This window comes from Acyrthosiphon pisum, chromosome X, assembly GCF_005508785.2.
Source record: "Acyrthosiphon pisum isolate AL4f chromosome X, pea_aphid_22Mar2018_4r6ur, whole genome shotgun sequence".
In the NCBI taxonomy this organism is placed as follows: domain Eukaryota; kingdom Metazoa; phylum Arthropoda; class Insecta; order Hemiptera; family Aphididae; genus Acyrthosiphon; species Acyrthosiphon pisum.
Window position 1 is genome coordinate 62,893,823 of NC_042493.1, and position 17,621 is coordinate 62,911,443.

The 17,621-nt window shown below is 28.1% G+C and overlaps 2 protein-coding genes across 3 annotated transcripts; one reads left to right on the plus strand and one right to left on the minus strand.

The window, feature by feature from the left end:
- The first annotated feature begins 631 nt into the window (after nucleotides 1-631).
- LOC103308741 lies at nucleotides 632-12,562 on the plus strand. 2 transcript variants are annotated; one of them, XM_029488083.1, is made up of 5 exons: nucleotides 632-1,114; nucleotides 1,828-1,836; nucleotides 6,174-6,331; nucleotides 9,415-9,715; nucleotides 10,881-12,562. In XM_029488083.1, exons 1-5 carry the CDS (start codon nucleotides 1,086-1,088, stop codon nucleotides 12,358-12,360), a joined length of 1,977 nt encoding a protein of 658 aa, XP_029343943.1. In that variant the 5' UTR covers nucleotides 632-1,085; the 3' UTR covers nucleotides 12,361-12,562. The 2 variants fall into 2 exon arrangements, with proteins under 2 accessions (XP_029343943.1, XP_008180926.2); XM_008182704.3 differs by lacking the exon at nucleotides 1,828-1,836 and having other exon boundaries at nucleotides 634-1,114.
- A 2,542-nt stretch (nucleotides 12,563-15,104) lies between these two features.
- Nucleotides 15,105-15,875, minus strand: LOC100570325. Its single transcript, XM_003243052.4, has 2 exons — nucleotides 15,637-15,875; nucleotides 15,105-15,561 (listed from the first exon to the last, which is right to left on the minus strand). Exons 1-2 carry the CDS (start codon nucleotides 15,772-15,774, stop codon nucleotides 15,199-15,201), a joined length of 501 nt encoding a protein of 166 aa, XP_003243100.3. The 5' UTR covers nucleotides 15,775-15,875; the 3' UTR covers nucleotides 15,105-15,198.
- Between the last annotated feature and the right edge of the window lie 1,746 nt (nucleotides 15,876-17,621).

The following is a 17,621-nucleotide window of genomic DNA, read 5'->3' on the forward strand; positions in this document are numbered from 1 at the left end:
CTTACTATATTTGTATATTTAGCTTTATACGTACTTAGAACTTATACTTTATATCTTGTAAATTCTATAATTATAATAATTGTACCATATATTATATAATAACACTCTTTCTCCAACACAAGCTTTGCTTAAAGAAGAAAGATAATCGGAAATGTTACTCAATAATAATGTATGTTATTTTTGTCTTTTTCGATTAAAATAAATAAAAAAAAAAAATATATATTGTTTAAATATTAGTTGAAAAATATTAAAAATACATATGCACAGTTTCTTTTATAAGCATTTAAAGTTAGATTTTTAACAACCTTTATCAAATTTGAAATTAAAAAATGATTTTTTTGATAAAAATTTATAAAATGTTTAAATTGTATAGCTAAGGATTGAAAACTTACTACATGGTTCCACGTACGTGGTTATTCTGTAACTAAAAATCTCAAAATATAAAAACACAGTTTTTTTTATGTCCAAGCTTGGAGTGAATTACATCTTAAATAACCAAGAATAACGATTTGAGTTATTTCGCTGTAATATTATTATAATATTAATTCAACTCACTAGTAAGTAACATTAATTGTTTATGGTCGTTTGAAAATGTTTACGTTATTGTTTATTCATACGTAATAATGATTTCTCATTAATCGATGTTTAATATTTAGTAAACCAAAAACGAATAACCGTTTAATTAGCCACTTGAAATTGAATGATTTGATAAAAATAGTGATGATAAGTAAAAAGATAAACATAACATTGACAATACACTCAGTGGATTCCCAGGAGCGACGAGTACGAGCGTTTATAACTAATATTTATGAATACGGTTGTCAGTTTTGGATCGCTAAGTTAAGGCTAACAGCATTTCACTAAACGTTTTTTTTTTTTTTAATATATTGAAAAATCGATTTTTTTTTATAGATTGAATAACCGTGTTATTAGACAAATCATAAAATAATAAAAAAAATAAATATAGGTATATATTAAATTTTATTATATTTTATTTAAATCTTATAATTTTTCCAATATATATAAATAGTTAAATTTAATTGTTCCACTCGTGCTGTGGTAACTACTGTCTGCTGTGAGCTTCGATGACACTCTCAAGAAAAGGGTTGCTCAGGTAATAGTTTTCTGTATTATTTTGTAACTATCTCATTAGACATTGAACAATCTATGTGTTATGTGTATACGCTGGTATATCACGTTCAATTAAGTTGAAAGCAGGACGTAAGTTTCTAAGGTCTGTAAAATATAGTTAAGAAACCTTATTTATATCTGTGGTCAGTCTAACAAACCGGATAGCAAGACCTAGGTGTGTAGTTCCAACCACGTACCAACCAACTATACTACCTACTTAACTAGATATAAGATTACGCATAAATATTGAAAGCAGGGACTGGAACCGTGCCGAAGTTGACCGGTTTTGGACCGAAACCTTTTGAAAATCTTAGAACCGGAACCAGACCGGAACCCTTAAATACCTTTTTTTTTGAAACCGAAACCGAAACCTATATTTTGTTTTTTTTGGTTCCAAAATCCAATAGATATTTTATCTATAGTAGTAGGTATAATATAATTATAAAGTTAGTTATTACTAATTACTGGTAAATATAACATAAAATTATAAAATCATGGATCTATAGTAAAAAATAAGAATATTATTTATAACAGAATTGTCATAAAGCAATTTCCAAAAATCTAAATTCTAATTTCCATGTAATCTATAACAAGCGTGGTACCTACCTGCGTTCAGTTATTATTGAATCACAAATCACAATTCGCAATAACCAATGTAGAATTTCTAAAAATAATAACAATTTGTACGTTTAAAAGTGTTTCAGGGTAAGTTGTCTTATAACTGTTCCCTAACTAATATGCCTGAAGCCTGAAGGGCTGCAGTTATAATATTAAATACGTAATGAAGGTATCGTATACTAGTTTAAAATTTAAATATTGTTAACTAATAAAATAGGTAGGTTTAGTGGATACCTATTTATGTTTTAAATATTTTATAATTTAAGTTTTGCTAATCATATACAATATACGTGTAATATGTCAGTAATGTTTTTTTTTAATCTTACAATGTTTAGAATACAATGGTATAGTGAAACTTCCATAAACAGTCGGTAAATTATTTATTATAATAGTATATTTTTTATAGTTTTAGTATTAATTATATTATATTATTACCTAAACTCTGAAATAGGTACACTTAATTAAAATTAATACCTGCCAAATAGGGGTTCTTAAAATGTTAATTTTTTTATACAGTACTTAATTTATAAAAATAAAATAAAAAGTCAAATATAAAGGGTTAAAATCGGTATTAAGAAGACGTTACACCCACATGTGTCCCTCCGTCCTACAAATGTACAACATAGCAAAAACTGTCTTGCGCGGGAAAGAACCGAGATCTAAGAAACTAAATTTTCACCACATAAAAAGGAGAACTTTGGTTGTGCGTTATCGTTTTTATTTTATCGTTATCGGAATTTCAAAAAAAAAATTATTAAAGTTTTAAAAACACAAATAATAATGGATTTTGAAACAATAAGAACTTCATTCATTTAAGTGATATCAAAAAAATAAAAACGATATTGCACAGCCAATGTTCTCCTTTATATGTGGTGAAAATTTTATTTTTAACAAACAAGTTGAAATAAAATAAAAAGTATATAATTTAAAATGGATATGGATCACCTTAAACAAATCCAAAATAATTTGAAAACTACGCCCCGAAATGAAATTTTTTTTTTAATTGTCGAATACCTACCTAACAAAAAAATATGTTATTAAAACACTGAAACTTAAATTAAGTAAAAAAAATATTTTCAATAAATGTTAATATATAATGTTTATATAATTATATATATTTTTTTTGTAATCTAATTATTATCCTAATTTCTATCATTATAATAGTTACTTACAGAGTAAAATTGTGTTTAAAATATTATATACTAGCCGATCCCATGCACTTTATTGCCTTATTGACTGTTTAAAATGCCAACTTTATATGATTCAAACTTTATTCAGTTCGTTATTTAATACGCGATGCATTGATGTTCAAAACTTAAAGATTTTCAACTATCATCTTGAATCTTAAATCTCAATATACTTGTGCAATCACCACATTAAAATGCAAATTTTTTAAAATATACTTGCTTAGTGCACACTTAAATGGTGGTACAAACTACGAAGGTACCTTGAAAATTGCAGGCCTCAAGCTATCATTAATTATTAGGCTTTACGTTGATCAGTCACTGAGTCAGTCAGGACAAGTTTGATTATATTATATATTTATATTATAGTTGCCATTCCACCCGTGAGACACGCTTGTGATTATGCAAACATTGCAAACAGTATATTTTCAGACCCCGCGATGTGCGTACGTAATTACTAATTACGAATGATTTATTAACACGTTGAGTATCATGCTGTTTATGATATACATGTGTAGGTTCTCGGGGAAATGATCGAAGTTATTACAAACACAACAAAATCGGTCAAGCCATTTCTGAGTTTTAGCCAGACTAACAAAAGGCTTTTGATTTTTATTAATATATTTTATTATTGTTATTGGAAACAGGCAGTTATTATTGGTTAACAATGTGTATATGAGAGAGAGAGAGAGAGAGAGAGATAGACTGAGAAAGTATACCTTTATATTATTAGAATCTCGGGAAAAAAAATCTCCAAAGCTATACCCAACCGTACTGTTGGGTACAGCTGTCAATAATAATAAAAGTTTACAAAATTTGAATGATAATTATTACATTATTTAATATTGATAAATAGGTACATAATATTATATTACATGATATTGTTATATATACATATTTATTTTAGATTCTGAGCGGAGCGAGAAAGCTATTGGTTTTACAGTGGTGTTTATTTTTTATTTATTTTTTTTTATATTATCCTGTATACAAAATTTCTACCAGAAGGAGTGCTTCGATTTCAACATATATAGTACCTTATATCTTAGATAATTGGATCGAGATGGTACTTTAGACAGGTCATTTTTCGATTTTCTCAATAGTTATTAAATGCCACAGGAAAAACCACCGAAAAATTACGAAAAAACGCTAAAAATGGAATTTTAATTTCTATCGCTTTGTTTATCACTATAGAAACGAATAAAAAATAATAATATCATAATATTAATTCAACTTACATGATAAAATAAATAATAATAATATAAAATATCCAGACTGACAAACCATATCCGCTCAGAATCGTTCTTCTTATACAATGATATGATATCATTGAATTCAAGTCTAATACAATCCATTATATAATGACTCACTTATTGTAATCTAATGTACAGCAGAGCGACATCCACTTACCAGATTTTTTTATTTATAAACGGATAGGGTATACCGTATACGGTATACCCTTTAGTAATAAAAATTAAAAGTACAGCAAGTTAAATCTCAATTTGACAAATATTATACTAAAATTAAATAATATTATAAGTGAGTTAATGATTTTAAAATTAATCGTATTCCTGTTTATAAATCCTAACATCTTGAATTACTTTTTAACTTAAGTATTAAGTATAATATACTGCAATTATCAATTTTATAATTAAAAGTAATAACTAATAACTAATAATATTATCTAGACAAAAAAAGTAATAATACCGCATTCATTTATATTTAGTGGAAGGTAATTTCGTCGACTATATAAGTAACAAATTTTGTTAGATTTTACTGTAAAATTAAAGTATCATTTAAAATTCAATCATATAATATACTAGCTGATCCCGTGCACTTCGTTACCAGTTAAATATACCAACTCTATATGACTCAAACTTTGTCCAATTTGTTATTTAGATCGCGGACCCCGTGCTGTTTGTACGTATAAGTGTATGATTTATGTCCAATTTTATTTATTAATCGTATATGCATAGATAGTTTATAATAATAATAATAATAATAATAATAATAGGTAATAATAATAATAATAATAATAATAATAATACATAGCAACCATTTCTACTCGAAAGCTTAAATATTGCTTGATAGATGGCACCACTATTGTATTTTTACAATCCCTTATATTCTCCTTTAGTGGTTGAATTATCGGACTTTATTTATGCCTAAAACCTGCTCCGTGATATCCTCTTTCATTTAAAAAAAACTGCATGACAATTGGATAAGAAGTTTCGAAGCCAAACCGTAACAAAGATTTCCTCTTTTGCTTGATTTCAGTTTTATATATATTTATAAGAAGATAGCCCACCCCAAAAGTTATTTCTATATACGCCACTGGAGTGAATTGACTTCTTATAAAATGTAAAGTAAAGATAATTATATATAGGTAATATCTTATAGGTTTTATATTATATTTTAATTTTAAAGCGAGTTATGAGTATTTTATGATATATAATTATATAATATATGTATTTTAAGACTCACATCCATAAATTTGTTCTATACTTAAATATTGTCCCTGTCTTATGATTTATTATTAAATTATTACTTATGTATTTGTTTAAACTTAATTTGAATAGTTTGATAAAAATTATTAACTTAGTTGTCTTAAACACTCTTAGTTATAAACACACCTTAAAATAAGAACTGTTGTCTCAGCCTACGTTTTTGGAGACAATCATTTGAATCATTTTTAACTGTATAATTATGGTAAATTTTTTCTTAAAAGTCAATAAAGTTATTATTATTATTATTATTATTTGCTTTGGGGATTTTGGATTTTATTTCCGAATTATAATAGATAGTACCTATCACTTATCAGGGACTAGTACTGAACCTAAAAGAATCAGTTCTGGAACCGGAACCTTTATTTTAATAAATTAAGTAGGTACCGAAATCTAACAGGAATTTTCAAATTAAATTTCTTTTAGGTTCAAAAATAAAATTATTTTATCTACCATAATTGAATGATATTACTGTTTTGTACATAAACTATGTATGAGTTTTATATGAGTTTTTTAATATTTCTCATATTATTGATTAAACCCGCATTCCGGAAAAGTATTTAAAATTATTATACTTTTCGGCACCTAAATTATCTGTAACCGGTAGGTACCAAAATTATTTGGAACCGATAGCTTTATTTTTTTTTATCAAAATATCAGAACCGAACCAGAACAGTTAATTTATTTTTAGGTAGTTACTGTTTACTTAATGTATAATTTTAATTGCATTTTTTTGTAGAACAATGCTCGATACAACCAAGCACATATTTTTGAAACCAAACATTTTCATGCTATGGATGGTATTCTTCACATTATTATATTGGACTTACTCATATTATTCGTTGACTGCATTTGAAGTGCCTCTTTTTGAACCACGTTCACTCATCTTAGACCACGGTAAGTGTTAAATTACAATTCAATTTATATTAGATAGGTATATAATATGTGTGACACAGTAATACAAAATTAAAGAAAATTACAGGTTACCTACTCCTTTTATTATTTGATACTATTAATTTCATCTTAATAAATTAAATATTATATTATTTAAATTGGTTACATCAATATTTGAAAATCAATGTCATCATATTAATCTTACTGATTCTTACCTACTGTAAATTTGTTTACAAACATGAATTAGTATAATAATTTATAAGATCTTATATAATATATTATATAAGGCCATAAAGGTAATAATTGTAATAATCATTTTAATACATAGGTATTTTATTAGGTATAGGTCTCAACTTATGCAGAATACAGTAGGTACATTATGACCTTATAGATTATAATTGTTTCTGAATCCCATTAATACAAATATATTTACATTTGACCTAATATTTTTTCAAAAATAAACACAAAATGATAATTATCTTTGTTCTCTATAAATTCTAACTTAAACTAACCAGTATAGGTATCTAGCATTAATTATCACACATTATTATGAACCCCTTTAAAATTTTGAAACATTCAAATTACTTAATATTTTTTTTTTTTTGACGTTTAATATCTTATAATTAGAGACCAGAGTTATATGAATTACAAAGGTACTAATTATGATGCAAATATGCATGATCAAAATGGCAAAATAATTGAGTAAAAAATATCTTAAATAGAGTATACCTAATGTCAAATTATTTCTGTAATACTATAAAAACATTAAGTATGAAAATCACATTTCGATGCAATGGAAAATGTTTGGAAATTTAATAAAAAATTATATATTTTAATTTATTATGGATTATATAGGTATGTATATTATAAATATATTATAAAATATATTATGTATTTATTTTATTTAGTTAAGTAAGTTCAAACAAAGATCATAAACCATGGTAGTTAAAAAAAACTAATGAAACTCGAAATTTTCTTATGCCTATTAATAGCCCAAAACGAGAGGCAATTACGTAAAAATGTTATGGTGTATAGAAATTGGTACTATAAACATTCAATGAAAATTTCATTTATAGTCTGTTATTTTTTTTAGAGTTACACTATAAAACAAAATCAATTTTTTCAAAAACTATTTTTGTGTAAAAATCTCAGTTTTTCCTTAACTTATTGTTTGTTTTTCCTGACACTTTTGTAAGCTATTGGGAATTTTTAACTTTTGAATGTACCAACAAGATTCTTTTTCCTACCAGAAGAGATGCTGTTGAAGAAAATTGAAGCACTTTTACTGTTTCAATGGGTGATGACAAACATAAATAACATATTTAAAAAAAAAAAATAATAAACACACATAATTGTAAAATCAATACATTCATCGCTCCGCGCTCAGAATCTAATAGGTTAGGTTAGGTATGTATTTTGATTATCAAAAAGATTTCCGTGATTATTTAAAAATAATTGTTGACAACATATTACCAAGAAAAGAGTAAAAATGTATTATTTTTATTAAAAGTGTTAAAACTATACAAATTATATGCTTTAATAAGAAAATATGCATTAACCCCAAAATATATGCATCAGTATGCAAAACAAAATTTCGTCTTCAATCAGTTTGATTTGAAACGCACATATTTCGAACCTTCGTATACAAACAGTATAAATATGTAAATGCATACATTTTCGGCCTCTATAGTATAAGAATTTAAAGCTGTAGACACGAAGACTCAGTAAAACTAGAAAAAAAAATTTAGAAATTACAACATTTATTTATAATATCACTATCACAGTTCAATTTTTATACAAAATAATAAGGTGAATAATTATTAGATAATAGTTTTAAATCAAAGGACCATTTCGTGAATTTGAAATTTTTTTAGAAAATTACTATAGAAGTACCTACCTAATATAATTGTGCAGTCAATATCCAATTTATTATTATTACATTTAGAATTACTTTTCTAAAAGTAGTGTCTTTAAAATGACTTAGGTAGCTAAATATTACTGTTTCTTTCCTTTTACCCAACGAACTATATTAAAATAAATAATTATTCATTTAAGATTGTATAATTAATATATTTACTCTGGTGTTTTTAATATAAATTTTTATTAATATAACATTGAACATTATAAATCATTAAATTACATTAGAATACATGTGTAATAACTCAAAAAAAAAGAGGAATGGAATGTATAAGATAATAACATAAATATAAATAAGACGCCTGTCAATAGTTATATTAGAATTACCTGATTTAAGCTATTACCTTCCTCCTGATCGTCGGAGGGCTCTCGAGGTCGTGATTCGAGAATATGATCAAATACACCGTACAGTAAGGTTGTAAGCAAATGATTTTACTGCGTGATACCAGCGATCAACACAAATTATTGTACCAAAAGTATTACCTGACTCGCAGCCGTCCCTGGGCTATGCAGTATCAGTTTTAGGTGACACGAAATAATATTTAAAATTAAACAACTCGAAATAACGAACACACACTGATTATTGCTCAACACAAGGAGTCCAGTTGCCGCTCGTAGAATTCGGTGTAGAAAAGTTGTGGTTTGGATGCTGTTTGCCGTCATGTACTCGAGAGGGGTTGTTGACGAGATGACTGGTGCTCGTGCACTCTGTGGCTGGTCCTCATGCACTACTGAGAGGTACGATATACGGCTATGCTGACCAGAGAGTGTTAGGCGGCTTTTTCAAAGGGTAATCGCGAGCCTCGAAACTAGGTCGTCCTTCGGCTGTAGATACACCCTTTACCCTTCCTTTTGTATAAGAAAGTAACACTCTTTGCTCTTACCATTATAAATGTGCTACGCTTACCGTACTCGTCTCTTTTTGTTATTGATAATTTATTGTTTTATCACATGTGACCGATTTCTACGTGCGACAGTCTGGCCGTTATTTATTATTTGAAAGCATTTTTTGTACAATGATCTGTGAGCATATCATTACACATGATAGTGTGAGAGTGAGCCATAAGAGCAGCATATCATGATATTCTACAAAACTATACAAACACCTAACCTATAAACTGATAATACTACTAGGTATCACATTTATGTATAATTGTTATTTGTTTCAGATAAATCTGGATATTTAATTAAAACATCAGGATGTCAAATTCCAGAAATGTATTTGAATGGACCTAAAATAGATAAATATCTTAATCCTAGCGTAGAACTAAATTGTAAAACAAAATGGAATCTTACTCTCCCATATTTAATAACCTCAAATTTAACATCTCTAATATTAAATATGACAGCATGGGCTACTTTAAATATCAGTGAGGGTGATACAAGTTTCGTATGTTATTACATTCCAGTAGAAAGGTCAGTAATTGACAACGACCAAGATCCTAACACATTTAATGATAATGGTGTGAAGTAAGAGTATTTTTCTACTTTAAGTTCAAATAATAAATATGCATGTTTACCAGGTTAGGAGTGTATAGGTATCTCATGTCGTTGAATACAGTTTTCTTATAAGTCATATTTAAGTTTGATAAAAATAAAATATAAAGGCTATATTTTTTGTTTAAATTGCTATTCATAGACATTTTAAATTTGTTTTAGTTTTCTTCTAATAATGTTAGTAAAAATGTTTCACTTGGTTTAAAAACGAATTAATTAAATACGAGATTTGTTATAAACTGTATTTCCTATAGAAAAACTAGAAAGTCATATAAAATTTGTATAAGCATTTGAATTTCAAATTTTAGCAAAATTCATTAAATTCACAAACATTTGCAAATTATGTTGTAGTGAAAAATATATAAAATGTTTAATTTTTATACCTAAGACTAGAAAATGTAATATAAGATTCCCTAATATAGATATACCTATATGGCCTTATGTTAAGCAAACAAAACAGACTTTGTATAATTTAATAAGAAAACTTTTTGTTTTTATTTGACTATGAGTATTTATAATTTGTATCAGTCGACATGAAACGACATGAAATACCTATATAATATACCTTTTACCTACGACCTACCTATGTGGCTGTGTAGTATAATACAGTAGAACCTTATTAATCCGGACTAATTGGGGCTCTAGGTTGTCCGAATTAATGAAAGTCCAGATTAAACAAAATAACCAAAAATTATAAATCTATAAAACTTTTATTGCATATTTTATTGGATAACTTAAATAACAATTGGTATTGATAAATATGTTATCACAATAACCCGAATTTATAGGAAACTTGTAGAACTCGTTTTCATGTTTATTTTAATCTACGGTGAAAAGTAGCGTAATTTTCCTACGACCGGTTTATTTACGTATTTAAACGGCTGTCCGGATTAAGCGAAGTCCGGACTAATGAGGCCCGGAATATAGAGGTTTTACTGTATTAAAATTCCAGAAACATTAATACTTAATAACTAATATCAAATGAAATAACCTAAGCTAAACCATATAGTATTTTAAGGTATAGCACTTTCCACATAGTATAATTAATTTTATATTTAGTGGCAGGATGCATCAAACTTACATTGATATAAAAAAGGTATTAGGTGTACAATTGTAAATGTATTTATTTTTCTTATAGACTTGGTGAAAAAGTATATTTTGTACACAATACGACAGTTTCGAACGAAATGGTTGAAGTAGTATGCACATTAAATTCAAGTGTAGTTTACAAATATTTTCATATATTCATACGCCCAACTTCGTCAGTAAGGAACCGAAAAGACAAAGATGTGAGTGTATTACTTCTGGGTTTGGACTCAGTATCTCGTATGAACTTTCACCGTCAAATGCCAAAAACTAGTGCGTTCCTATCTGAAATTGGCACTGTGGAAATGAAGGGTTATAATAAAGTCGAGGATAACACGTTTCCAAATGTAGTTCCCGCATTAACTGGAATGTCAATAGAAGAGTTGAAAATAAATTGTTGGCCTGAAAACGATAATTTTTTTGATAAGTGTCATTTTGTCTGGGATGATTATAAAAATGCTAATTTTAGCACAATTTTCGCAGAAGATAGTACTATCATTGGAACTTTTAATTATTTTAAATCTGGATTTTTTAAACAACCCACCGACCATTATTTAAGACCTATTTTGAATCATGCTGAAAACAGCATAGGCCACACATTGATACTAAACACTTTAGGTTGTTATGGTACTCGGTTGGCAATGTCCATGATTCTTGATTATGCCTATAAAATTGCTTTATCTATGACTAATCACTTATATATGAGTGTATTTTGGACGACGAGTCTAACGCACGATTACGTAGAGTATCCGAAATTTGGTGACGATGATTTAAGGGACTTTTTTGATGCGTTTAACAAGTCTGGTGAGCTCAATAAAACGATTGTCATACTAATGAGTGATCACGGAATCAGGTGGGGACGCTTTAGGGACACATTCCAGGGTAGTTTGGAAGATAAACTACCCATGTTAAATTTCATCATACCACAGTGGTTTCAAAATATGTATCCCAGCGCAATGGAGAATTTGAATAAAAACATAATTCGTCTAACAACACCATATGATTTACACGAAACACTATTAGAGTTTGTCGACATGAAACAGCTCGATGATAATTCAATTGCAAAACGAACAAAAATGAACGAAAATAAAAGAGGCACAAGTTTATTTCTTGAAATTCCAGAAAATAAAAATTGCAAAACAGCTGGAATACCAAAAAACTATTGTGCGTGCCAAAATGAGAGGCAGGACTTAACTGTAGATAACGCAAGCGTTGTTAAAGCGGCCAATGCCTTAATGCAATATGTAAATTTCGAGTTGTCGGCGTATAATACACTTTGCGCAAATCTGACGCTGCACGAGATCTATAAAGCGTCAGTTGAAATCGACAATTATTATACTTCAGTGAAAGATTACATAATACAAATAATTACAGTTCCTGGTTCTGCGAAATTCGAAGCAACGTTAAGACATCATAACGATAACTTTGAAATGATGGGTTCAGTTAGTAGATTAAATTTATATGGCAATCAGAGTGTTTGTATGGATGACGCTAAAATGAAGTTATTGTGTTATTGTATAGATAAAAATTAAACTAAAAAACACATAGGTACTAGTAAATCGTAATGTCCCAAACTCATATCATTATGTCAATGTATTATTGTATTAATGTGATTATTTTATTGATCAGTACTCGACGGATAGAACTATGTACGTCGCAATAATTACTATTGGCTTATAATGAGGGACAAAAAAAAAAAAAAATGTTTTTGTAATGGAGTTTAATTTGTTTTGTAATGTGATATTTTTAATTTTATATATGAAATATATTATGAACATTTTAAAGTTTTTATTGTAAAATGATTTTTTCTTGTAATTTGTATTTATTTATTTTTTTTGTATGTTTTTTTAATAATATATACGACTATGCGCATTATATTCTACACTATCTACACAAAAACAAATACCACTTTTGTTGAAAAAAACTTTTATATGTGCATTTGCGTATTTTTACAAACGTAAAAAATACTATTATTATCTGTTGAAAAATAATAAATATGTTTACTATTTATTATAATAGTATAGGTAATGCTATATATTATTTTAAAATTTGATCGATTTGTATTCTATTGTAACGGACAATAATATACAATACGTCAATACTATAATTATAGTCCATTTCGTCTTAGCATATATTAGATAATTAAAAGGTATAATTGAATATTAACATTTAAATCACGCCGTGGGAAATACAATGGGAAAGCGAGGCAACTTCGGGACCAGAGTCCGAATAGGCTGTACAATCTCACCTGTACAGGTTAAGAAAGTAGTAATGGTCAAGCCATGCATAAACAGTTTTTGCCATTAAGAAAAGGGTGGCGATCGACGACCAGATGGCCGAACTCTCATTGTTTTACTTAGACGCATCCATGAGCGGATAGGCCATTTTTGGCCCACCTGGAAATTGTTAAAAGGGGCCACCACAAGAAAAAAAAAGCTGACTTCACTCGCAAGAACATTAATATGTGAATTATATTAGCTACCATATCAAAAGAAAACAATGTATAACAAAACACATTTTTTTAATCATTTATTTATTTTTTAATTTAAAATAATAACATTCTATCAAATACTGGGCTTCTATTTCCTAATTTATTAAAGATGTCTTCAAAATCAATTTTATTTATAATATCTTCCTCTACATTCATTAACAACATACTCTCTGATACATTCTGATCTATAGTAATTCTAAAATAATTTTTTACAAATTTTAATTTAGAAAATGTACGTTAAAATTCTACTTGTGTAATGGGTAAAGTAAACATACATTTATATTCAAAATGGAGGCCACGGTATGTATTTGCGTATAAATTATATTTCACCAACACGCTGTAGTTGTTGTGGCAGAGCTGCAACTGCGGGCCAATAGGCAATAAGAAATATTTTGTTAAATACCAGTAATACCACAGAACAGTCATAGATTTATAGATATTATAAGATTGTTATATAAAATAATATTTCTAATTTCTGTTGTAATTGTATAATATTAATGAGTCATTGCGTTAACCATAAAAAGGGCCCCATGGCCGAAATACGAAGGGGGGACCCACCCGGAAAATGCCTGGTTTCCCGGTAGACCTATCCGCCTATGACACACATCGTTCAAAACGAAATACGTATTTTAGGTAACGAAAAAGCACATAATATCATAATATTATAGAATATAATCATAGAATATATACGAGGACAGAATGTATAATTATGATATAACATATATATATAATACATAATATCTAATAAAATAACATACGAGTTTAGTAAAATATACGATGATGATATGCGATTCTCGGAACCACTAGGCGAGATGATGAATTGACACGTAGGAGATTAAGGAGGCCTTATAAAATCACATCCGAGATGGCCTGGATTCAGACGTGTCTACTCATTCTACTTGCGAGTATAGTTACGATTGTCGATAAATATATTATTTTTAAATAATATTATACAAAATAGGTACATACACTGTACTTAATTGCGTCGTATTTCAATACGTTTAGAAATCGAGAATTTATTACGATTGTTGGCTTAGTTGGTCAAACTTTTTTTTAATTTAGGTATTTCTAGGCATAATATTATATAAATAATTTCATCTTTGTTTATAAGTTGAAATGTTGAACGATATCTTCTCCAACAAACAGACAAAATAAATGATCCAGATATTATTGGTGTTTTGGAAATCAAAATTAAAATCATCTTGGACCCATTTAAATTTCCACTCACGAATCTAAGTGATTTAGTCATACATTTTCCCATTTCACTACAGGCTCCCAATATTGAAAAATGTCCTAGCAATGACCGGATAGCATAGCGCGCCAGACCGATATTGGTTTCTTTCGTAATTTTAACGGTTTATTGTTTCAATTTGTATACTATAATATTTTACCCGTAATACATTTATTATGTTATAGATTAATAATTATATATCGAACGCAAAAACAAGGTTTAATGTTAATTCTTTTATTAATCAGAATGACACTGATAATTACATATACATAATACATTTCTGTTTATTTGGGTTCGACACAAAATCAGTTGAAAATAAATGATTCAAAATATTATTGAGTAACACGAATCCATAAAATCTTTTTTACATATAAACCAAATATACCAATATAGCATACAACCAAATAATCATTATAGTACCAACAAACATTTATTTTAATACTCAATTCAAATCGACAATTTAATAAACAATTAAATATTAAAATTATTGTTTTCCAATACTTATAAGCTTATAAACAATATTATAAATTATATTATATTAATCAATACAGGAGTTTTACATTTTTATACATAAATAGTATAAAACATATAATTTTTTGAATGATTTAAAATGAAATCAGTTTAATACCTATAATCGATTTCTAAGTATCAATATTTGTTCCAATCGCCTACCCACGTACAATGGTAATTATTAGTGGCATTAGATTCTGTTGTCTCTGGTAAAATTTGCAATGGAATAGCCTCGGGAATCAATTTGTCGTCTTCTACGATTTGTGAAATTAAAATGATGTCACTAATGCTGTTTTCATTGTTCTCGATATCACAGGGTTGTTTTGAAAATTTTCCAATCGAAACTATTACGTTCGTCGCGGCCCATCCGTATAAGCCGTAAAAACAAATAATAATTATCATAATGGCGTAAACGTAGACAAAATTGACAATAAGAAACGAAATCGGGAATTTTATAGGCGGAGATGAATCGGTGTTGTTTTCAGCATTTCTGTTTGATATCTAAATACAAAATGCACAAGTACCTACATTAGTATTTTGTTTTGTTATAATATAAAAGTCGTAATCGATACTCACTAAATTGTTATTAAAATTATCACAGTTCACGTGGTATAATCGGTATAATGGAATGTATTTCGTAAAAACAAAAAATATAATCAAAAACATTACAACTACAATTGCAAATGACTGAAGTACATTCATTTTATTGTTCATTATACGTAACGTTTGTTATGTTTGTACAACTCAGTTTTATTTACATTTCATCGTAGCCAATAAGTAAAAAAAAAAAGAAAACATTTTTTTTATAAAAATAATAATAAGAAAAATAATGATGGTAAAACGATGTAATAATGTGATACGAATATTGAAGGCTAATACATTTTAATGGATATTTATAATTGCACGAACAATTATGTAATAATTATTTAAATTAATAACCTGCCGCAATGACATAAATACGCATACCTATAATCATTCAAATTCCCCTCGGGCCTATTAATTAATCTACCGTATTATTATGTCACAGAAAAAAAGTCGCGTTTTATGAGTCACCAACCGCAGTGGAAGTCACACTAAGAAATACGCCTATGTGGAATGTGGAAATCGTTTTTACTAAGAAGAAAACGAAAACAACGGTCGATTACCTACGCAGTGACTTTTTAGCGGCCTCGTGCTGCGCGGAAAATACGTGTTCAGAAGATATGACATTATTTTGTTTTTCGATTAAAATGATTTTAAAAATGGAAATAATGTATAAAAATAAGTACTGTAGGCCGATAAGAAGTTTTGTCACGTTGCATCCAAAAAAGCAACCAAAATCACCATTTGTGATGTCACGTCATCACACGTATGCCGCGTGCAAAAGCTGCTACGACTTTGCAGCGATTCCTTTTGGTGTACGCAGCCACCTGTGGAAATAGTCTTTGAAGCCAGTAAACCATGGACTCCGAGCTTATGAGCAAAAAAATAATATTTAAATAATAACATTTTTTACGCGATGTAATTAAATTCACACATTTATTACACAAAATTTTATTTTTTCATTACAAACCATACAAAAATATCTTTAATAGCACAATAAAAAATTAATTACTTAATTAATTCCAAGGCTGATAATGTTGCGCATCTGCTACAAGTTTCGAAATTTCAATGTCGACATACTGGGTAATACTTTTGACCGCAGCTCGGAATCAGCTATATTTTGCAAGCAATTTCTTACTTATCATAATATGTACATACTAGAGCAGAAAAAGCTTTTTCGCAGAGGTATTTTATAGTGGAAAATGGTATTATAACTTTCAGACTCTGAAATTCAGAGCCTTAATAGATTACGTGTTTTGTGTTTAGGTATATATTTAAATATTTTCTAGTACTTATATACGACTATACAAATACGCATATGCACGCATATTGTGTACGGCCAGAAGGCAGAAAGACGATAGCGTCGCGGACCCTTGACACAAGTATCGCGGACTGCCAGGATGTCACGGACCACGGGTTAAGAACCGCTCTAATAATGTATAATATTTTCTTACAATTAAGTTCTAACACACTTTACAGTCTCATTAATCACTTGAAACATAATTACTACTATCACTGCAATATAATAATATAATACACGGTGTCCGGGATAAAGCACCGAATCTTAAGTTGACAGCATTACATTTCGTATTACATTTTTAAGCTTTTTGACGAACGAAAAGATTTTTACTGACATTTATAGAAGAAAAAAAAACTTAAACAATTAGAAAATTTAAAAAGTCTATAAATAGCTCAAAATGAATCGATATATTTTTCGAAAATTATACCATGACCATTGATTACTACACATATACCCTAGTATAATGTAGAATATTATCGTGTACATTATAATTAGTGCCATGATGTATAGAAAATGGTATTATGTACAATAATTTGGTTAAAATTTCAGATATCACTTCGGTTATTCGTTGTAATGAATTATTATTTATTATCACTTCCAAACAATAAGAAAATCGATTTTTTTTGAAAACTGGTTTCGCGTTATACAAATTTTTGTAAAGTCATTACAATTATTATCA

Bases quoted from the DNA above. Each gene is read 5' to 3' on its own strand.
- LOC100570325 (XM_003243052.4), bottom strand. From the start codon at position 15,774: ATGAACAATAAAATGAATGTACTTCAGTCATTTGCAATTGTAGTTGTA. The intron at 15,562-15,636 runs GTGAGTATCGAT...TTTTGTATTTAG, and splicing joins ATAATTTTAATAACAATTTA to ATATCAAACAGAAATGCTGA.
- LOC103308741 (XM_029488083.1), top strand. From the start codon at position 1,086: ATGACACTCTCAAGAAAAGGGTTGCTCAG. The intron at 6,332-9,414 runs GTAAGTGTTAAA...TATTTGTTTCAG, and splicing joins TTCACTCATCTTAGACCACG to ATAAATCTGGATATTTAATT. The intron at 9,716-10,880 runs GTAAGAGTATTT...TTTTTCTTATAG, and splicing joins TTTAATGATAATGGTGTGAA to ACTTGGTGAAAAAGTATATT.